The sequence below is a fragment of the Volvox carteri genome, assembly GCF_000143455.1.
Source record: "Volvox carteri f. nagariensis unplaced genomic scaffold VOLCAscaffold_1, whole genome shotgun sequence".
Lineage (NCBI taxonomy): Eukaryota > Viridiplantae > Chlorophyta > Chlorophyceae > Chlamydomonadales > Volvocaceae > Volvox > Volvox carteri.
In genome coordinates this window covers 1,974,010-1,996,487 of record NW_003307545.1, presented here as the reverse complement: position 1 = coordinate 1,996,487, position 22,478 = coordinate 1,974,010, and the positions used below count along the sequence as shown (strand labels likewise).

At 57.0% G+C, this 22,478-nt stretch overlaps 2 protein-coding genes across 2 annotated transcripts; one reads left to right on the top strand and one right to left on the bottom strand.

Annotated features, from left to right (window-relative positions):
* Positions 1-155: 155 nt before the first annotated feature.
* Positions 156-13,310, top strand: pyc1 (pyruvate carboxylase; the record flags this gene model as incomplete). The annotated part of the gene is made up of 22 exons (XM_002946045.1): positions 156-476; positions 566-670; positions 1,640-1,894; positions 2,755-2,941; positions 3,857-4,047; positions 4,272-4,442; positions 4,956-5,022; positions 5,451-5,563; positions 5,931-6,116; positions 6,408-6,576; positions 6,986-7,187; positions 7,592-7,802; positions 8,211-8,441; positions 9,350-9,527; positions 9,791-9,974; positions 10,240-10,438; positions 10,760-10,888; positions 11,295-11,560; positions 11,853-11,959; positions 12,371-12,558; positions 12,730-12,840; positions 13,152-13,310. Exons 1-22 carry the CDS (start codon positions 234-236, stop codon positions 13,308-13,310), a joined length of 3,852 nt encoding a protein of 1,283 aa, XP_002946091.1. The 5' UTR covers positions 156-233.
* Positions 13,311-16,657: 3,347 nt separating this feature from the next.
* Positions 16,658-20,092, bottom strand: VOLCADRAFT_86003 (phosphoglycerate mutase-like protein; the record flags this gene model as incomplete). The annotated part of the gene is made up of 11 exons (XM_002945686.1): positions 16,658-16,858; positions 17,007-17,129; positions 17,338-17,413; positions 17,554-17,852; positions 18,123-18,176; positions 18,288-18,293; positions 18,389-18,514; positions 18,750-19,289; positions 19,499-19,620; positions 19,709-19,772; positions 20,051-20,092. 11 exons carry the CDS (start codon positions 20,090-20,092, stop codon positions 16,658-16,660), a joined length of 1,653 nt encoding a protein of 550 aa, XP_002945732.1.
* Between the last annotated feature and the right edge of the window lie 2,386 nt (positions 20,093-22,478).

Sequence of the window (22,478 nt, the reverse complement as noted above, 5' to 3'; positions counted from 1 at the left end):
GTGGCAGTTTTGGTCGCTCTATGACCTATTTAGCACGGCATGACCACGACGGTCGTCCCAGTCGTCATTGCGTACCTGTGCGTTCATTCGGTATAGTATTTGTCTAGTCCCCTCGAAAACCGTCGTCATACTGCATATTGAGGCCGTTTTAGGAGGAGAGGGCCTTAGTTTTTAGGACAAATCCGCCAACCTCCGGCGAAAACTCCTCGGTGAATGCTTGCGTGATTTTAGGAATGCGTCCCATGCAGCTCCGTCCCGGGGCCCTGAAGGGCTCTGCTGTGTGCAGTCATCATGGTCAGCAGCCTATTGTCGCGCGCGTGGGCGGCGGCAGCAGGCAGGAGCGTATGCTGTCGGTGGGCGCCGCAGTGCCTGTCGTGAAGCCGGGGACCGTGCAGCACCGAGCTCCTACTGTTAGTCGCAGCAGTGCAGTAGTTGTTCGCTGTGACCAGCGCGGCGCCGGGGAGGATGGAATGCGGGTACGTTCGTTAGGCTGCAAGCAAAGCCCTTTCCGAGCTTTCGGCGGCGGCTTTACAGTGACCGTGTCGACTTGTAATCCTCAACGCAGCTTGCGCACACGGGCGAGGTGCCTTTTAAGAAAATCCTTTGCGCTAATCGTGGCGAGATTGCTATCCGCATCTTCCGTGCTGGCACGGAGCTCGGCTTGCGCACGGTAAGTTCAGCATGTATAGCCTTGATAGCGTAAATAGACGTCTTCAAGCTCCCTCGTTGGCTACTTGCTGTGGCTGGACGGCGACATGCGCATCAATATGTAGGTCGGCGTCCTGAATCTACAAGCAAATATAATATAGGCTGCTTAGAGCACAAGGTTTTTAGGATTTCCGTGGCGTTCTACCTCGGTGCACGCACCTCGGTGCACATGCATGTCACGTGCGCTTGGTTCAACCGACCCTGCCATATCCAGCAAGCAAAACGACTTGTTTCGCCCAGCACACGGGACTGTATCTCTCTACCGGGACGGCCTGCCTGGGCCATTCCTGCGTTTTCTCTTTGGATGGTCTTGCAAGCGCCTTGCAGCACGTCGCGCACCTCCTTCCGCCAGTCGCTACAAACCCTCCACTCCCTTGTCCCCATCGACCGTTGACCCGGCCACAAAGCATCCTACTAAACTACTTGACCCAAATTAAATTACCACCGTCCGAACAGAGCTCGTGTTTGCCCTACGAAGGGTTCCCACCCAACAGTCAAACCAAAACCCAGCACCCAGGAAGCCCGTGTCACCCGTGTCACATGGTGGTTTTCCCCTCTGCTGATGTGCTGCCATGTCGCGCGGCTGTGTCCCTCCCTTGCCTGTTCCCCCAACTCCAACCCCTCCACCTAGGCGCCACATTCACACCACCCACTCTTACTCTCTGCCACTCTCCCAGTTCGCCGCCACTGATAACTCACATCACTTCTGCCAGCCAGCTTGCGCGGCACGACCAGCACTTCCTGAAAAACCCTACGGCCCCAAACACCCCCATTAACCCCCTTTACACCCCACAGCATCGTCAGTAGTAGCCTTGCATCTTCCGTCACGTGAAACCCCCTCCCTTTCCCCCTTCATCTCTTCCTTTCTCTCACCCAAGTGAGTTCCCCTCCCTCCGCCGCTGTCCCCCTTCCGGGCCTCTGCACGACCCAGGTGGCCATCTACAGCCCCGCAGACCGCCTCCAGCCGCACCGCTACAAGGCGGATGAGGCGTACTGCGTGGGCACAGCCGACATGCAGCCCGTGGCCTGCTACCTGGACATGGACACCATCATCCGCGTGGCCAAGGAGGCCGAGGTGGACGCGATCCACCCCGGCTACGGCTTCCTGTCAGAGAATGCCGTCTTTGCACGCAAGTGCGCGGACGCGGGCATTGTCTTCATCGGGCCCAAGCCGGAGACCATCGAGGTGGGTACGGAAATTTGGCCGGCGGGTGGATGAACGGACCGGATGAAGGGTGGGGAGGTGAGGGAAAGCCCGTAGATTTACCATATCATCCCAAGCAAGAGTGTGGAAAAAGTGTTTTTAAGGCCTCTTTTGGGGCCAGTATTCTGTGTTTTATGGAATGAACCCACTGGCCAAACCCTGGAAGTGGAAGTTTGCGCTGGGGCATTTCAAGAGGTTGAACTGGGTCACATCATCATCCACGCTGCTGCTGTTGGGGAGGGGAGAGATCATCATTTGGGTCGGGGGTTGGTCGGGTGGTCGCCAGTCAAAGGGGGGGAATCAAACGCGTCCGCAAGAAGAAACCAAAACGCCAACTGCTGACGTTGACGCTCCAGCCTAACCCTAGCTATGGAAGGATGGCGGAAGTTAGAGAACGATGCTGGGACGTTGATGAAATGGAGGTGTGGGGGTGTTCCTGATGGGACGGGGGCCCGTGTGGCGCGTGGAAGGAGGGATGTGTCGCGGAGGAGGGGGGCCAGCTGTGAAACGGGAACGGGCTTTTGTGACTTTGGTTATCATGGGGCCCGATGGGGTCCCCTAGTTTGGCGGCTGCTGCATCCGCATCCCTGACTTGTCCTAACTGCCAACTGGCCCTGGCAGGTTGTTCCAGCGAGAGGGGGGATTGGACAAACCTGGGTGGGGACCTGAACTGACGCCTGTCTTCAGCTGCTACATTCCTTCCCTCCTCCCACATTTCTTGTTTTTTTCCATTCCTCTCCGTTTCTACTTTCAGAGCGTGAGTTCTGTAATAAGCCCAATCCTTCTCCAGATACACACCTTCCCTTGATTTCCCGGCCCCCCCGTTCTCGTTTCCTAATCAGGCCATGGGCGACAAGACCGCTGCCCGCCGTGCCGCTCTGGAGTGCGGTGTGTCCGTGGTCCCCGGCACCAACCAGCCTCTGTTCTCCCCGGACGAGGCCAAGGAGTTTGCCACCAAGTACGGCTACCCGGTCATCCTGAAAGCGGCCATGGGCGGAGGCGGCAGGGGCATGCGTGTGGTCCGACACGGTGAGAGAAGTACGGGAGAGAGAGTGTGGGGAGGGGGGAAAGGGGAAATCATATGCTCCAATTAAAAAATTAGCAATGAACTGCCGGAAGGCGTCCAAAGCTTCCAAGAACTGCCTAGGGGGTCCTAAGCGTTGAAGTCGTCATCGACCCCAAGGGGGGAAAAGGCTGGAGGTGGTTTGGGGAGGGAAAGGGGGGAGGAAGAAGGTATGGAGCATGCAAGTGGCGAGCCAGTACATGTTTATGTGAATGTGAGGGAGGGGTATAGTGAGTGAGGGAGTGTGTGGGGAAGAAGGGAGTTGGCCGGGCGGAACGTCATGGGGAGGACTTCTCGAGGGGAACGTGTGTGGAAAGCAGCTCTTTTCGTGTGGTGGTAAGCTTCTTTTAAAGCAGCCCGCCTGCTGATGCGAAGACGTCAGGGGTTTCTTTTAAGGGACCCACATCGGTTGCTACCATTGCCGATGTGGTGGTGGTGGTGGTGGGAAAGCTGGCGGGAAAGTGAGGTGAAACGCGGGGAAGATTCCGACAGGGGGAGTGATCTTCCCCTTTGGACTAGGGCTAGGGCTCCAGCGCTGGGCCAGGGCCGCGGGGTAGAGGAGGCTAGAGGATAGGGGTCCCGGCGGAATGGGGGTTGGGGCGGGGGATCATGTGGGAAAATGAGGTGTGTGTGGCGGTAGAGTGGTAAGAGCCGCCGGGAAGTCGCTGCACAGTGTGTGTATGAAGGGGGGGAAGGGGGGAAAGGTAAGGAGGACGGTGCTGAGGGTGTTGCGTGGGGTAATGGAGAGCGTGGGGTAGGGTGATGTTGGTAGCGGAGGCCCTTTGGCCGCTGCTCGGCTAGTAGTAGGTCTTTTCGGTTTTCAAATTTGAATATGCATCGCGTGAAATGCTATCCCGCGTGATTTCCACGCGGTTCCGTAGAGAGCGAGATGTCGGACGCCTTCATCCGCGCCTCCAACGAGGCACGATCCGCCTTTGGCGACGGCCGCATGTTTGTGGAGAAGTACGTGGAGGAACCGCGGCACATTGAGATCCAGATCCTGGCGGATCATTACGGCAATGTCGTACACTTGTACGAGAGGGACTGCTCGGTGCAGCGCCGCCACCAGAAGGTGCGGCATGGTTCCCGTCCTTGTCATGGCAACCGCTGCTGTTGTTGCTGCCATCATTGCTGCTGCCTTACTCACGCGAGGTGACTTGTGCACTATCCTGCCACACTAAGGAATGGCCCAAATCAGCGCGGCCCCGGCCCGAATACCAATCCTCTTCTCGTCCATTTTTTCTCTCTTTGATATCTCTTTCCCATTTGTATGTAAATATATTTATTGTATTTCAGGTGGTCGAGATTGCTCCTGCGCCCAAGTTGCCCAACAAGACTCGCCGTGCCTTGTACGACGATGCCGTAAAGCTGGCTCGCCACGTGGGGTATCGCAACGCCGGAACGGTTGAGTTCATGGTGGACAAGGACGGCAACCACTACTTCTTGGAAGTCAACCCCCGTGTGCAGGTGACACGCGTGTGCATGCGTGTGCGTGTGTGTATGCGTGTTTAATGAGCTGAGCTGCGAGGTGGAGGTGCTGGGTTGTATGTATGTATGTAATGACAGGCCGGCAAGGCAGGATAGGACTTGGGGATGTGCCCGGGAATGATGGTTTGCCCGGGTGAAATGTATCCACATGCCCTGGTGTGTGCGCGTGTGTGTTCGTCTGTATGTCCATGTATGTTGTGGGCGATTGAAAGGGGTGTTGGTGGGGAGCGCGATTGACGGTGGACTACAATACCCCTGTGTAGGGGTGTGAGACGTAAGAGCCCTACCAGTACTTTACGGGCGAAGCCCGCGAGTAGTTCTGGCTTCGTAGTGAAGCAAGGGTGCGTGACCGTAAGCGCCCAATCACCTGGGGCGACCCTCCTTCCCGCTCTAAAAGGGAGCCGCGTTGTGGGTAGTACGGCGTGTGTTTAATTACCCCGCCTCCTAACTACCCCCCTCTCGACCCGCACATACATACATACGTGTTTACAGGTGGAGCACACCATCACTGAGGAGATCACGGGTGTTGACATTGTGCAGAGCCAGATCAAGATTGCCGGTGGGTGCACATCTATCGATATACATACATGCGTACGTACATATGTACATATACATCCATATATATATACATACATATACATGCGTACAGACAGACAGACGGACAGACACATGCATACATACGTACATACATCGACACAGACAGACAGACAGACACATGCATACAGGGCACATACATACATAGACACATACTTGCCTCTCCCCCCTACCTACCCCCACTAAGGTGTATAAAATAGTTGTAGGAGGAGGCCGCAACGCACCAAACTTCACAACATCTCCACCCCCCTTTCCCTCACCTCCCCTCTTCTCCCCTTCCCCTCACCTCCCCAACCCCGTCACCTCTGGTATCTGCGCCATCCGCCAGTGGTTCGTCTTACCCCTCACCTCCCCCCACCCCTCCTCCACCCCCTATCCCCCCCTCACACTCAGGCGGCGCCAGTCTCATTTCTCTGGGTCTGGGCACCCAGGCCGATGTCCCCCCGGTGTACGGCTTCTCCATCCAGTGCCGAGTCACCAGCGAGGACCCGGAACAGAACTTCCAGGTGCGTGGCCGTCTGTTTGTACCTGTCCTGTGTTTGTTTGTATGTATGTATGTATGTATGTATGTCTCTAATTGCTTTGTATTTGTTGTACGTATTTTATAGTGTTGTTTTGTAGAGTGTTGTATTTTAGAGAGTCTGGCTGCTAGTTTGTTTACTCACTGAAATATACCGACTAAAAAACTGACGAGACTGTTGTCCAGCTTCGCCCCTCACATTGCTCCTTGCATGGTACGATTCCTAAAACACCCTCCCTTCCCCTCCCCTTCCCCTCCCCGTCCCCTCCCCGTCCCCTCCCCGTCCCCTCCCCTTACTCTCTATTCCCCTCCCCTTTCCCTCCCCTCTTTCCCCCCCCCCCACACACACACAGCCCGACACGGGTCGTCTGGAGGCCTACCGCATGCCCGGCGGTCCCGGCATCCGCATGGACGGGGCCGTCACCACCGGCAACGTCATCTCCCGCTACTACGACTCCATGTTGGCCAAGGTGATTGCCTCGGCACCCACCTTCAGACAGGCGACACAGAAGATGCAGCGGGCGCTGAGCGAGTTCCAGGTGGGTGGGTTTGGGGGGAGAGGAAGTGGGGAGGGAGGGGAAGGAAGGATGGGGAGGGACAGGGGAAGGGGGCAGGAAAGGGGGGAAATGAGCCACAGCCCCTACAGCTCTGTTCGCGCTGTTTGTGTGTATGTATGCATGTGCATTACATGTATGCACATTTACATAAGACGGGGTACCCTTGCCATGTCTTTCGATCTCCTCTCGTCCTCCCGCTATTTCCTGGCTCTCCCTCCCCCTTTTCCCCGCTACCACCACACTCACACCCTGCCCACCCTATTTTCACTCCAGGTTCGCGGCATTAAGACCAACATCCCATTTCTGGAGAACGTGATGCGGCATCCGGAGTTTCTGTCGGGCGAGGCCACCACTTTCTTCATCGAGAAGAACCAGAGGGATCTCTTCAACTTTGAACGACACGGGTCCCTCAGGTCGTCGAAGCTGCTCACCTACCTGGCAGGTGCGAGGTGTGGGGCCCGTGTCGGGGTGTGTTGCTGTGTATAAGGATGAGGGGAAATAAAGGATGGGCGGGGGAGGGGAGGGGAGGGGGAAGGGGGGGGAAGAGGTGTGTGTGGAAAAAGGTTGGGGGGGTGCTGCCAACAGGCCATGAGGGAGTCGTTGCGGGGTGACTGCAGTGGTGGATTGGGGTGCTCGGTTCGGGGGGGGGGAGAAATGAGATGTGCCTGGCTGTGTGTTTTGCTACTCGGTGGAATAGTTTTTCCCTTGCATGTTTTTTCCTTTCCCCTTCATTTACTGCGCGATGAAAAGGAGTACCATGTTTTTCTCCAGTAGTAGGTTCGCTTTTCCCTTCACCTTCCCACGACCTGTGTCGTATCGTCTGTGCGCTTCTAACGCCCGTGTTCATGCAGACATGGTGGTCAACGGTCCCGACCACCCTGGAGCCATCGGCCCCGAGTCCTCCAAGTTCGTGCCGTCCCCTCTGGCGGTTCCGGAGCACCTGGTCGGCTCCAAGTTGACTGGTTGGCGCGACGTGCTGCTGCGGGAAGGGCCTGACGGCTGGGCCAAGGCGGTGCGAGCACATAAGGGCGTCCTCATCACAGATACCACCATGTACGTGTATGTATGTATGTATGTATGTATGTTTGTATGTATGTATATGTATGCATACATACATACACATCTGCATACATACACAGCATGTGTAGGATCGAGGCTAGTGACAGGTGTCACTGCACGTCGGTAATATCTGGTCAAGCGTGCCAAGATCCCCGCCCGTATCATCATCATCATCACCAACACCAACACTACTTACCACTTCCTCTCTCTCTCCCTTCTCCTCCTCCCTTCCTTCCCCTCCCCCCGCCCTCCCTCCCGCCTGGTTAGCTACTTCTTACATACTTCTGGCGCATCAGTCCATCCTCCTTGGCATCAACTTCGCTCGTTCACGTGGTTCGTCTTCCTCTTCTTTCCCCCGCGGCTCTTCCTCCGCCACCCCCCTCCCCTGCCTCCCTCAGGCGCGACGCGCACCAGTCCCTGCTGGCCACCCGCATGCGCACCCATGACATGCTGAAGGCCGCCCCCGCCACCGCGCACATTCTGGCGGGTGCGGGCTCCCTGGAGATGTGGGGCGGGGCCACCTTTGACGTCTCCCTGCGCTTCCTGCACGAGTGCCCCTGGCACCGACTGGAGCGGCTGCGGGAGCTGGTGCCCAACATCCCCTTCCAGGTGCCGACTGATGGCTGGGGAGGGGATGAGGGGAGGGGAGGGGGAGACGAACCACTAGCGAGTGAAGGTGATGTCAAGGAGGATGGACTGATGCGCCAGGAGGAGAGGGCAAGGGAGGGGAGGAGAGGGCAGGGGAGGGGAGGGAGGTCCACCCGGGGTAGTGCCGTACTTGAGCCCGGGCCTACGTTGGGGGGTAATATGGTTTTGTGGGGCCTCGGGGGGAAAGCTGCGTGGCGTTGCGGTATGGATGGGTGAAGCCCGAACAGGTATTGGTGAGGTGAGGTGGGGTGAGGTGACGTCAGGTGGGGTTCCCCCAGAAGTCCCCCCTTCACATCCCCATCCCCCACCCCACAAAGCCCGTACCGCACCCGTACCTCCCCCCCCACACACACGCCCATCCCACCGCAGATGCTGTTTCGTGGCGCCAACGCTGTGGGCTACACCTCCTACCCGGACAACGTCGTCCGGGAGTTCGTGAAGGAGTCGGTCAAGTGCGGTGTGGACATTTTCCGGATCTTCGACTCTCTGAACTACGTGGACAACCTGCTGTTCGGCATGGACGCTGTTCGCGACGCGGGGGGAGTGGTGGAGGCGACGTTGTGCTACACGGGCGACCTCTCGGACTCGCGGCGGGGCAAGGTAGGGGGAGAGTGGAGGGGGCAAGGTAGGGGTAGGGGGAGAGTGGAGGGGGCAAGGTAGGGGTAGGGGGAGAGTGGAGGGGGCAAGGTAGGGGTAGGGGGAGAGTGGAGGGGGCAAGGTAGGGGTAGGGGGAGAGTGGAGGGGGCAAGGTAGGGGTAGGGGGAGAGTGGAGGGGGCAAGGTAGGGGTAGGGGGAGAGTGGAGGGGGCAAGGTAGGGGTAGGGGGAGAGTGGAGGGGGCAAGGTAGGGGTAGGGGGAGAGTGGAGGGGGCAAGGTAGGGGGAGAGTGGGGCGTAGAAGGGGTTACGACGAAGCACAGACGATTGTCGAGGAGAAAAAGCCTTTTAGCGGCGGTTGAATCTGGTTCATATATACGGATATTCCTTCCGACAAGACCAATACTGACAGAGGGGAACCCTCAGGTACTGACCCCTCGTGACCCCTAGGTTTGTAGTCATGGCGGCAACGTGGGCAGTTAGTTATAGATTCCGGGTGGGTGTGGGGTACGTCGAGGTGTCTGCGGGAGGAAAGCCGCGGGATGGAAAGTTGCGGGTGTGGGTGTATGGCTGCTATGCGCTGTACGTATGTGTGGATTGTATGTCTGTTTTCGGCAGGATTGAGGCGGTTGGGAGACTTGAGCGGCGTTTGTGCATCTGTGTCTTTTGCCTGTTTGTTTGTTTATTTGTTTGTCTGTTTTAAAAAATCACACGTATACTTTTATCGATACACACACACGCACGAACTTATGCACGAACTCACGCACGCGCATGTATCTGATACCAATTCGTCAGTCAAGAAAGTCCTCTCCCTCTCCTCTTTCCCGCCACCCCCACCTTCCACTCGGCCCTCCCCTCCCTGTCCCCTATCACCCTCTCCCCTTCCCTCCTCTCCCCTCTCCTCCCCTCCCCAGTACCAACTGGACTACTACCTGGACCTGGCGGAGAAGCTGGTGGCCCACGGGTGTCACGCTCTCGCCATCAAGGACATGGCGGGGCTGCTGAAGCCCCGGGCGGCCGCCACCCTGGTGGGGGCGCTGAGGGAGAGGTTCCCGGACACCGTCATACACGTGCACACGCACGACAGCGCGGGTAGGGCGGGACCGCGGTTTGGTGGGGCTTTGGCGAGGGGGGGGCTGGGGGGGGGCAGATCTGTGTGTGTTTTGTTGTGGAAGGGAGCAGTTGTGGATGAGCATCAGCGGTTGATGGTGTCCCTGAGTGGGTGCATTACGGATGGATGGATGGATGGATCACACCATCTGTATGCCCTGACTTCTCGCCCGCCTGCCCTCCCCATCTCCTCCCCATCCCCACCCCCACCCCCTTCGCCTCTCCCCATCTCCTTTCTCTTCCAGGTACGGGTGTGGCGACCCAGCTGGCGGCCGCCGCGGCGGGTGCCGACATGGTGGACTGTTGTGTGGACTCCATGAGCGGTCTCACCAGCCAGCCCTCCATGGGCGCCATTGTCAATGCGCTGGCGGGCACTGAGCTGGACACGGGGATCGACCCCGCGGTGATCATCCCGCTCAGCACCTACTGGTGGGGGAGGTTGGGCGCGCGGAGGGCTCTCGTATCGGCAGTGGGGCTCTTTGGCGGGGGTGGGGGTGACTAGGGGGTTTTCCTAGCAGGGCCGGGCAGGAAGGGACGGGTGATAATGGACGGGTGCTGGCGACGACGGTGGTTTATTTACTGCTGTGTTGCTGCATACATGCACCCCGAATATTTCCCCACTCCTCATCCCTTCTCCTCTCTCGTCATCCTCCCTCCAAATCCGACTCCCAAATCCGAACTCCTCCGGCTCCAGGGAGCAGACTCGGGAGCTGTACGCGCCGTTCGAGTCCAACATGAAGGCCGTCAGCAGTGACGTGTACCTGCATGAGATGCCGGGCGGGCAGTACACCAACCTCAAGTTCCAGGCCATGTCTCTCGGTCTCGGCGACGAGTGGGACAAGATTTGCAAGGCCTACGCCGGGGCCAACCGGGCGCTCGGGGACATTGTCAAGGTAAAGAAGAGCGGGTCCTGCTATGCCGTTTTAGGGGGTGGTGGTGGTGGAGAGGCTATACGGGGCAACTGTTGATAATACCGTAGCAGGGTCGCAATATTTGTATTCCTATATCGGCTTGGTACTTCTCACCAACGTTCCGTCCGTCCTTGACTCGGCCCAACAATGACGACAACAACCTAACACCTGCACCACGTAACACCATCCGGTCGTTACGGACATCATATCGACCCCATAGCTCGTATCCCCACCCGGCCCCTTGTCCTCCTTGACCTCCTTGACCTCCCCTCCCCCACCCTGCACCGGAATTGGTTGCGTTAGGTGACCCCGAGCAGCAAGGTGGTGGGCGATTTGGCCCAGTTTATGGTTCAAAACAACCTGGACGAGCACACGCTGGTGGCCAAGGCGGAGTCGCTGTCCTTCCCCTCGTCGGTGGTGGAGTTCATGCAGGTATGGCGGTGTGTGGGTGTGCGTGTATGTTATGTAAGTGTATATGTAGAAGTGTGTAAGCCTGTGGGGGGGGCGTGTGTGTGTGGGTGTGCGTATATCTGTGACATATCGATCGGGGCCAGGGGCACCTAACCCGGTGTACCACCCAACGGAATGAGCGACAGCTGAAGCACTCCATCATTGGCTAGTATTCAATGACGCCAAGACTACTATCCAAATCATCACTGATCAGTAAATATTACTGCTGCAATATTTGCCTTATCTGGATTATCCGTCTATTTCTGATACCCATATGCTTCAATCGTCAGTTGCTCGTCTAACCCCCCTCCAATCCCACTTCTCCCCTCTTAATAAACCCTCGTCCCTCTGCCACCACATCACCACCACCGCCACATCACCACCACAGGGCTATCTCGGTCAGCCCTCGTTCGGGTTCCCGGAGCCCCTGCGCTCGCGGGTGCTGAAGGGCAAGCACGTGATCGAGGGGCGACCTGGCGCCTCTCTAGCGTCCCTCGACCTGATGGGGCTGGAGTACCGGCTCAAGGAGAAGTACGGCGCTGGCGCCATTGCCTACCGCGACGTGCTGTCCGCGGCGCTGTACCCCAAGGTGTTTGACGAGTACATGACCCACACCCTCAAGTACAGCGACCTGATTGAGAAGCTGCCGACGAGGTAGGCATGCGTGGAGGGATGGGAGGGAGGGAGGGATGGGTGCGAGGGAGGGAGGGAGGGGTGGGATGGGAGGGAGGGATAGGTGCGAGGGAGGGAGGGATGTGTTAGCTGCAACCGCATCGAGCGGCGGGCGACCCAAAAGGTCCGTGGAGGGCAGTGGAGGCCTTCCAGCAATACCTGGATTCGGATCCTTACAATTTGCGTACCGAGGCCCGCTCTACTTCTGACCCACCTAATTGGATTTGCTGTCGTTTGGCTGTGTGTGTGGCTGTGTGGTGATTATATATCGCAGGGCCTTCCTCACGCCGCTGGAGGAGGATGAGGAGGTGGAGTTTGAAATTGCCAAGGGTGTTGCGGCAAACATCAAGTACAAGGCCATGGGCGAGCTGCAGCCTAATGGTGAGCCAGCCAGGCTTAGTCAACTGGGTGCTGGGTGCCTCAGAGCGTTTTGGCCGGCTGAGGCCGGGGCGGTTTGGAGTCGGTTACATTCGTCGTTCCTTTACCTAGTGCTGGTCCGCGGTGCCCGGACAGCATCCGGATTCAGGCAGCACCCCGCCTCTTCCCGTGTCCCCTAGCGCAGTGAAAGCTACAAACGATTCATGCTTCATGCTACCAGCTCACATCCTTCCACACGGCTTGCAACAACCCGTACCCTTACCCATATCTCCTATCAGCCCGACTCTCGGTTCGGACTCCTTTTGCGCCCAATCCCTCGAAAGAGGGTGTCGGCAGTAGTAGTAGCATCTTGGACTCTAGCATACCTCTCTAGCAATGCCCGCCTACATGACCCCTATAAAACATCCCCCTCAGGCAAGCGGGAGGTGTTCTTCGAGGCCAACGGAGTGCCCCGCGTGGTGGAGGTGACGGATAAGAAGGCGGAGCTGGTGGTCGGGAAGAAGGCCGTACGCGAGAAGGCGGACCTGGCGGTTCTGGGCAGTGTGGGTGCCCCCATGGCGGGTACCATCATTGAGGCGAGTGGCAGTGGGGGGGGCCTGTGGGTGGGGTGGGGGGCAGAAAGGAGGGTTAAAGGTTGAGAGCGAGGGGGGAAACCCCTGCTGCGAAGGAAGGAAATTGTGGCGGCCTAGGGCCACTCGCACCGCATTTTCAGATTGAAGATTTCACGTTGATTTCCTTGTTTGTTTTGCCGTCTGTTCCTCTGATGGCTGCAGGTCTCGGTGAAACCGGGCGCCCAAGTGAAGGCGGGTCAGCAGCTGGTGGTCATGAACGCCATGAAGATGGAGACGGCCATCTGCGCACCGGTGGCGGGTGTCATCACGCAGGTGTGTATGGCTGTATGTATGTGTGTGCACATGTGAAGATGCCATTGGAGGATGTGGGGTAAGGGTGGGATTTGCAAACTGGTGAGCGAAACCGGTGCTTGGAATTGCACAGATCGTATGTCGTGTGTGCGTGGTTTAGGCTCTGAGAGCCGTTATATACCGTTGTTCTGCTCCCTCCCTCCCTCGCGCATTCGCGCATCACCGACGTCGGGTTTCCCTTACACCCACCCCAATCGGTGCGGGGTCGATCCTGACTTGATGGAATTTTTTAAATAGTTCAAAATTTTGTCCTTTCAAAATTTCCTTTTTAGGTGGCGGTGGAGGTGAACGACGCCCTGGACGCGGGCGACCTCGTGGTGTTCATCGACACCAAGGACGTGGGCGCGGAAGACCCCCTGTCGTCGCGGGATAGCGACGAGGAGGACCTCGCACCAGCGGCCGGGGACAAGGAACCAGCGCTCGCGGCATGAGGAGCCGCGGACGGAGCATCGGTAGCCGGCGGCGGCGGTAGCAGCAGCTCCAGGGCTCAAGCGTGAGGTCGCGTGGCTCCTGAAGGGGGGTCCTAACATGCCGAGCAGTCCTTAAGTCAGGCTCGGTCTAGCTGGACCTCATGGCCTTCTCCAGGCAAGAGGAGCCTACGTGCCGTGTTGTGCCCGGGGCGCTTGCGTCAACCTACCTGTCGGGTGCGAGGGTGGAGTCTGGCTCTTGCCGCGGTTCGGTTGCGGCACCGGCTCCGCGGGAGCTTGTAGGTGGAATCTTCTCGAGTGTTCGCGGAGTGGAGTGGGGCCTGGCAGCGTGGGGGTGCCAAGGCAGTGGTGGTATGCGAGAGTTGAGTTGTGGGGACTTGGGGGTATAAGCCCGGTAAGCTGGACGGTGGCCCCCGATTTGCTGCTTTCGCCAGCTTCCCCCGGCTGCATGGACGTTGGAGGGTTTCCGATAGGGGCCCCTGCAGGTAGACTGGTCGGCATTACTGGGACAGGGCTTGGGGTTTAAGAGCGAACCCGCAACAATACATTATCCATACCGGAATAGAGTAGTACCTAAAGGCGGTTTTTGGTGCTTTCAGTCCCGCCCCGTGATTGTGCAGCAATCAAGGTGCTTAGTAAACGGAGTTGGCGGCCCACTGCCAAGTGTGTCATCTTGACCGCCTGTATGTTGAAATGTCGCTTGTACGATCACTTGTATTGCGCACGCTGTACGGTATGTTTGCTGAGCATGCTTAGAACGGTTGGGCACAGGACTCAAACCCCCCCCCCGCGTGTGGCGTGCTGCTGTCCACCCGGAAAGCACTCCGTCATTCTTAATTTGGAGGCGGGGGATTGAACTGCGATGTTACAGTATCGGCGATCGGCGGCTATCGTGATAACTGTGAAGGCGTGCGGTACGCGAGCCCTGGTGCTGGAGCCCTGCCTATATGTGCTCTTGCAAACGCATGCACGCACCAGTGATCATTTATATCCTCAGGCACCAGGAAGTTGTTTGCGCAGCGTGTGTGTGTGCGTTAGTTGTACTTGGGACACGTGAAAGGTACAGAGTCTTCGGGCTTTTACTCGATGACCTGCCTTTGGCAAGATTTGGGGTGCCTTTCGCTCGAGGGTGGTTGCGGGAAGCGAATGTCGGGAGCGGTTCGAGACACCTCCACTGGTGGAGGTAGTGGCCGGACGTGGGTTTGCGAGGAGTGGATTATCGGGATGGCGTCAAATCATCTATGCAGAGATATCATAGTCCGGAGCAGAAGGTCCGATCATTGCTTTTGCTCTATAACGAGCGTTATCTGTCTTCGAAAGTCGGACTCTGCAATGATAAGGAGCGATGGTATACGTAACTGATGTAAATTGCTCTCAATGTTCAGAATAGATAAATGTTGATGAGGGTTGCGGTCGGGTACGTGGTGGAGGTCCGATTGGTTGCAACAGTTGGCGTTCCAACGGGGACAACCGTATCAACCTCATGGTCACTGTGTAACCCCTGGATAATGACACGTAGGCTGCAATTAGAAAGAGAAGTCCGCAGTAACACGTTATCTCGATCTCCCTTACTCTCATCGACCCTGACAGTGACGGGGCAATGTAAAACAAACGTCGCCATACCGCCGCAAATTGGTACTCGTACACGTCGCCATACACTTAGCCGTACAGGTCCGAACACCTTTCCAGCCAGATTCGGACACGACGTGAACCAAACCTTGTGAAGGGATGGGTGGAAACGAGGACATTCAAGGAAAGGGTCCGAAAACTCTCTTATGTGCGAGCGACATCTACTATTCGCACTATATTGAATTTTTGCAAGTCAGTAAAAATCAATAAAGCAAGTCAACTGGTCCGTCAGGCTCCAAAGAGTGCCCTAGAAATCGGTGGCACCGGAACCGCAGCGACGGTCAGAGTTAAAACATGCGCTAGATTGCCGCTCGTCAGCCGGTACGTACAAAGTCAAAGAATGCAGGAAAACGCTCAGTGTACAAATGCAGACGCAACCCACTAGGGAAACACGCTCAATAACAGTTCACTGTCCTGCCGCCTCCGTCAATTTTGCTGTCCGATTTGCTACTGGGAAACACACGCTGCGCCCCGACACGCCGGCGCACCCAACCGCCAAGTATATACTAAAGCTACGCCTCGCAGGGTAAAGCACGGCTGGCTTGGCCTGCTCCTACAGCGGCGCGCTGCGTAGCAGGCTCAAGCATGACGCACAAGCGGGCGCGAGCAAACGTTTGTTCGCACACACAAATCCAATGAAAAGGCACGGGTCCATATCAACAACTTTTTGTCGTCATGGTCGTGCTTGGGGTCAAGTTGCCCTTGCGGCATATCCCGCCAACAACCAGCCGACGGGAAACCACCGCGACGACGCAAAAAAGGGCTCGCCACCTTCAACCACCACCACCGCGTCTGTAATGGGACGCGGGGTCCGCCAGTCAAGAAATGCATCCCCGGGGGACTTCATGGGGAAAATTGAAGAATTATTATGGCTATGCAGGCTTTGCGCGGTCAAGCGCCGAAGATTGATGGGAGGTTCCGTAAAGGTCACACACAAACACGATCTCAATACAAAAAGCCAAGAGAACGGTCAAAAAGCGGAGATAAACTTTTATCCGCAAAAATCAAAGCGCCATCATGTCGAATGGGTTCGTCACTGGGCGGAATCGAGCATCTAAGGGCGAACATGGCGACGAACATAGGCTTGGAGCCTGTATCGCCGTCCAAGCAGCAAGCCGTTACGAAGGGTGCTCGTTACTACGACGGTCAAAAAATCTTTCGCGTCTCTCCCAACTGCGCGTCCTCGAAGCGCTCTCCTGCTCTTCGCAAAGCTCCCTCTCCCCCCCAAGCCTTGCCCAAGGCACCTAGAGTGTCCCGGCTAACAATCGATTGTATGGAGCTGAATCTTCCCCTGTTCCATGCCCACATCAGTCTATGGCCCCCGGCCACTGGCGTAACACTCGAAACCGAAGTCTCATCACCGCTGGTCGCGGTATCTCCTTCCTGCAGAGAGGACTGCCGGGGCCGAACAATCATCTGGCCCTCGCGCCCTCAACTCAATCAGCGGGAAGCAGCATGGAGATCGCCGGACCCTATTACCAACCCAGTTCCTCGCCCGCCCACCCAGCGTGGGCGGGCGCCCTGTACCTCCCCCGACAGCTACCGCAGCCAAAGCTATGGACTGCCCACCTAAAAGGCCCTGAGGCAACAATTTATGTACGTAACGCAGCGCGATTATATAAGACACACTTTACCGCGCGCCGAATACCAATGGGCTGCCGGCTGTACGTGCGCCACAGAGCCATGGTATGTCAGCGCCTCGTCGCTTCACACTCAAGACCTCACGGCGCCCAGGCCATCATCTGGCAGTTGCTCATGTAATGACTGTCGTGGGTCAGGCTCTTGAAGAAGTTTGCATGGCCAACCACCACAATGGGCCGATGTGATTGCGAAAACACAAACTGACGGAAGCGGTCCACCCGCGCCTGCAAACAACAACGGACGGAATCCAAAACTTCAAAAGAGCGCACAAGAGCCCACGTCTGTAGGCAAGCAAAGAATGGCGCAGACAGGGAGACGTGTTACACACCAATGACTCGGATAACTGGAACAGACCCCAGGCGGGCCGGCCGCTGCCCATGCGGGACCAAAGGCCCAGCGAAGGTGCCATGAACCCAGAGGGCTGCGTACCTTCGCGGACTTGTCGGGTTCAGTGCTGTTAAGCACCTTGCTAACGGCGCAATTTGGCCCCTTAATTGTATTCTCGTACCACCAGCGCTCATTGTCCAAGCCCTTGCGCAGCTGCTCGGCGATCTGCGGCGCATTAACCAGGAAAACGAGATTGCAAAACGGGTCAGCAATGGAGGTGACCGCGGGGCTTGCTAAATGCCCCCAGCGTCTTCGTAACCACCAAACCGAGGAACTAGCTTCAATACATAACGCTACCGCGTGACTGTTAATTAAATTTGTTGAGTTCGCTGCCGCATAGGCGCCACCTGGCGCACGTGAGCCAGCACCATACCTGCGGATAGCTCTCGATCAGCGCCGACCGTGGCCGTCCCACATCGCCACTGGTTAAGAGGAACTCGGACAGCAATCTGCAAAGGACGTGCGCACACATGCCACGTGGAAATTAGTGCTGGCAAGGAGATCCGCAATTAGTCATTCTAAAATCGCCTCAATGTGTTACAATAATGTGAGCTGGCCCCTCTCATGTACTTGGCGTTTCCTCACTCACGGGCAGATGACCATGTTGACGGGCTTGGATGCCATCCCAGGGGTGCATGAGGTGCCAGTCCCCTGTACCTCTCCTTGCTGCTGCCGCGACTGCGGCTGAGACTGGCCATGCTGCTTCTGTGATGAGGACATGGACGCGGACGGGGGGGGCGGCGGCGTCTGCGGGCACACTCGCAGCCGCTCTGGGTCGGGCAGCATCAACAGGAAGGTCTCGATGGCGCGCGACAGCGGTGACACAATGAACAGCGGGTCGCCGTGCTGCTGCATCAAGTCCAGCAGCTGCGGCCGGAGGGCCTTGGCCTGCGGAAAAAGTAGTTAATAATTCCATTTCAGGTCAGTTGCTCCGTTGCACAAAAGTCACGAAGGTAGAGGAAGGAGGGAAAGGTAGAGGAAGGCATCAGAGAGCGGCGGTTGTTATGAGGGACCCCGAGCCGCAGGAGGAGAGGCAGCGGCAGGGCTTGCACCGTACGACGCTGGTAGGCTGCGGGCGGTTAAACAAGAGACACATACGCGAGGTTGCCCAACGCAACCGGAAATCCTCGAAAAAGCGAGCGCTGGCGGTCGACTGACCAGCCGCTTAGTGAAGTGCGAGGTGGTCGCGCATCCAGGAGGTACCTGGCCAGGCTGCGGACAGGATCATTGTAGACAGGAGAGGCCATGGCGCAGACTGACATCATCTACATCACAGGCACTACCAAAGCCCCATCTGACGCCGGCGCGACAATGTGCGCGCACCTTCGGCTGAGCCGGAGCGTGAGAAGGATGACTGGCACGGACGATAGGCCAAGTTGCCGTAAGGAGTTGGGGGGCCAGTAAGGATGTTGGGCGGGACACACCTGCTTCTCGCCCGTAGCCGTCAGTCGAGCGTCGAAAATGTCGTGAGGGTCGCCGAAGCCTCCACGCCGCTTACAGGCCAGGTTAAACTCCGACTCGCCGTGTCGTATGAGATGAATCGGCGGCCGCTGCATGCCAGGTAACAGCAGTCAGTGCGGAAAGCCAAAGCCTTCGACACACCAAGAGCGCCATGCAATATGTATCTACAGGCTCTACCTACCATTTTCACGACAGAAAAGAAGCTATCACCTACGCGCCAGCACTACGTCCCGCGCCACTCACGGCCCCCTCTCGTCAATGCCAATTCACTCCCCTGGCCACACTCCCCGGCAAGCAGCGCTAGCCGGCCTGTCGACCACTTACCCGCCGTGCTCTCCCTTGGGTGAAGATGGGAAACAGCGGCAGGCCAACCTGCAACGGCGGCGTCGTACCGTCATCCGCGATGTCATCGGTCGCAGTGCCGTACGCAATGCCCCCTGCGCCGCTACCCTGCAGCTCGGGCGTCTGCGCGGGGCCACTTGACCCTGCCGGTAGTGCCGACGGAAGGGGCCTGAGAATGTCGGCGCTCGGGAAAGACCCTGTTCGAGACTGGCCCCGTGTCCCCACAGCAGCCGCGGCCATGATTGCGGCTAAGTGTCCCGGCTGATTGGAACCTTGACCTTCCAGTATGAGATCGTGAGGCAATAGGACGGTTGCTGCCGAAGCAGAGCCGACGCCTAGCGCACTGGCCTGCGCCACTGAGGCCTCCCATGCATCCGCGGTAGAGGTGACGACGGCCGCGTCGGGATTGTCCAAAGCAGCTGCGGCCGTCGCGATGAGCAGGTCGTGGTGGTGCTGACCGTAGTTTTGCGTGGAGCCCGCTGCATGATACGGTTGAGTCCGGCGCAGGGACAGCTCCACTTCCTGCACGCAGGGCAGGGGGCGAGCAGGGAAACACAGTGGACGTCGGAAGGAGCGGGAATCAGGGATGCAAGAAACTTTCCTAAGGAGAGAAGTTTAAAATTATACGCTAGTTAAGTTAACGAACAGATATCAACCCGAAACATAGATGCTGGCGATGATTGTGTACGGCGAGTAACCCGAAAGCGCGGACGATTATTTTACTGACTCACCTCGCGCTCTGCTGACCCATAGTCGCAGCAAGGCTCAGGTTGTGTCCGTTCATAAGTCTGGCTCATTGAAATGACAAATTCATCGTCGCTGGCAGGGGAAGTGCTCTGCCACTGAGGCTCAGCTGCGAGCAGGTCAGGTACGCCGAAGTTATGCAGCCTAGATAAATGAAAGCCCCGGGAAACAATTAAACATTAAAACCACGGGCCCACCTTGAACCGCTGGTCGCTCTTGTGTAGTTGCAGCGGTCGACTTTGGTTGTTGCTTCTGTGACGTCTCAGCGATGGTCACAAACGCAGTGAGGAAACAGGTGAACAAAAGAAATTTAGGAAGAACGTAAAAATCGCATTCAGGAGGCCTCGAAGAAACTTGCCTGCTGGGTTCGCAACTTGAGCTGGCCGAGCTTGTGAAGCCCAGTAGAAGAGATACCGCTCTTGCCAGCCTTGAATTGCAAAGCAGGAGTCTCCTGATAGAAACAGCATAGCGCTCCGCGTCGCATTGGGCCACTGCTGCGTCCGGAATGCAAGGTGCTGTGTTGACTCGGGGGTGCGCACCTCGATGTGAGCCGGTGTTCGTAGGAAGGGGACTAGGCTCATTTGTTTGTGCCTTTTGCCTGCAACAGACAGGGGCGGCTTGCCGCCATGCCGGGAAGCTCCTCCCGGTGTTCCAAATACGCCATCGTTCTGACGCTTAAGGTTCTTGCCCATACTGCCTACTCAAACCGCCTATACTATAATTAACATAAGCCTATATATGTACACTACGAAGGCAGACCGTGTCCTCACGGCTAGCAATATACTGCCGCAGCGCACGGCAGTGCCGGTGACCTAAGAAGTTAAAATGCTCCAAAGAGCAAGGAAAAGCAAATCCAGGCTCCGATGCTAGTGAGCACATTCGATCATCAAACATTTGACCTCTGTGCTATTTTGTATTGTCTCCTTGAATTACCAACCGTTTTACTGCCGAACAAACTGAAAGTTCAAAGTGGCGCTTCCGTAGACCCCTTAGCGTTGTAAGTCTACGTGATTTTGTGATTAGATTAGAGGTTAGACACAGCTCAGATTACATTTTCGCAGCCACTTCCTTGCAGCGGATTGCTGCTACGCACAGCACAGGCGCAAAGCTTGTGTGCAAAGCTTGACACAACCAGCACGGCAGGGCTAACGCTTTGTGTCGGAATATTCTTAATCATCTCATGTAAAGCAATTTATGGCATCAATGCATTTTGCATAGTCGGTCACAGTAGCAACTTTTATCGGGCCGACCCAAGGGTCGTAGAAGAACACGGTTCAAGTCCGATGTCCATGCCGCCAGCTAATACAAAAAGAACAATCCCCAATGCGCTTCAATTATGTTTGGAACCTTCCATAACACTAAGTGCCTCTAGGTCTCCTTGCAAAACGGAGTCCCGAGGTGCTTCTTTGGTGGTCTTAAGATTTACATACTTTCTAGCATTTTACCGGGTCGTACTGAGGAAAGTGCCCCCAATCAATAGGACAACCCAAAGCCCTGAGCCCTGATGTAATGTTATGAAGTTTGTTAACGAGCGTTTGGAACGCGTGTGAGACCATGTCGTAACTTCGGAGCTAGCGGAGCTAGGATTTGTGTGTACGACGAGTGAGGTTGTGGCGCGCTAGCCACATCAAACAAAACAATGCACTCGATTCATCGTAAATGTTTAGAAGACAACCCAGGGTAACCGTCATATAGTTCACCGATGGGACTCAAGGGATGGGTCTTTCCCGAGTCGCCGCCATTTGGTCACTAAGGACGGAACAGCCGCAACAAGGGCCGCAAGGCCGCAAGGGCGGCATAACCAGCCACCCTAATTTCCTTTGGCTTGCCCCCGTACCCTGCTCGTTCCCACGCCACCACTCGTGGGTCCGATGTAACTCCGGTGCAGTGTTCGAATGTCTTTCGACCTTCAATTTGGTTCCCCTCTCCTGCCTTCCCTCCCTTCCCGCCCTGAAACCACCCGAGGCTACGGGGGGGGACAAGGTGGGAGCAAGCTCACTAGTTCACAAGTTACATGTTACAAATTCCGCACAAGGTACAGGGCCGTCTGAAAAGATCTGGGGGCGCATGCAGACCCAGCAGCTTTACGAAGGGGTTCACGAGGATGCAACATTCGCGCATTATTATTGTATCACACGAGTGGCTCAGGTCATCCCTTTGATTCCTTTCGGAGATGTATCCCCCCCGGGGTTATTCTGGCTCTTGGGCGGGTGTTGGTCGGTCTGCTCCCACTGGTCCACCCGATGCGTTCGGCCATCGGCGTACGTCGCCATGGTGGGAGGGTGACACCCATAAGGGCACTTACAGCGGCACTTTGCCGCAAATCGTCTTCGTTATCCCGCGCAGATGCACAGACAAACACGCGCAAACATGCATAAACACACACATATACATCATCGCCTTGTGGCTCAACTTAACTAAATAGACACGTTAATGCAAAAGCATATCCCAAACGCACAGCTAACAAACATGCCGGTGCACCGGTAGCGAGCACGCTCAGGCTAAGGCCCGGTGCACCCGGTGCTCAGCATTGCGTGGCCCGGTGCTCAGCTTGCTCCACCGTGCTCAAGGCCCTATTCGGTCCCAAACTTTAAGAAAATATTGGCCTACTAATAACGCGTCCTACCAACTTCCTAAAATCAAGGAAATTAGTACCCCCGAAATTTAGCACAGATTTCACCGGTGCACCGGCTGTGAGCATATGCCCAGTGGGGGCCCCGTGCCTAACTAGCCAACCGCGCTGCAACTCGCTGTTGTAGCAACTGCGGCCCAGTGTGCTGCCGCTTGTGAAAGGCGCTACTCTGTCCCGCGCTGTCCCAGTCTGATCACGGAGCACGGAAAGAATGAGCTGAGCATGCAATGTCCCTTGTGCATCGGTAGTGGGCATATGCATGCTCAGCCTGTTCCGACCTTGCTCCCCATTAGTCTGAGCATGCTCACTACCGCTGTAGTGCATCGCGGCATGTC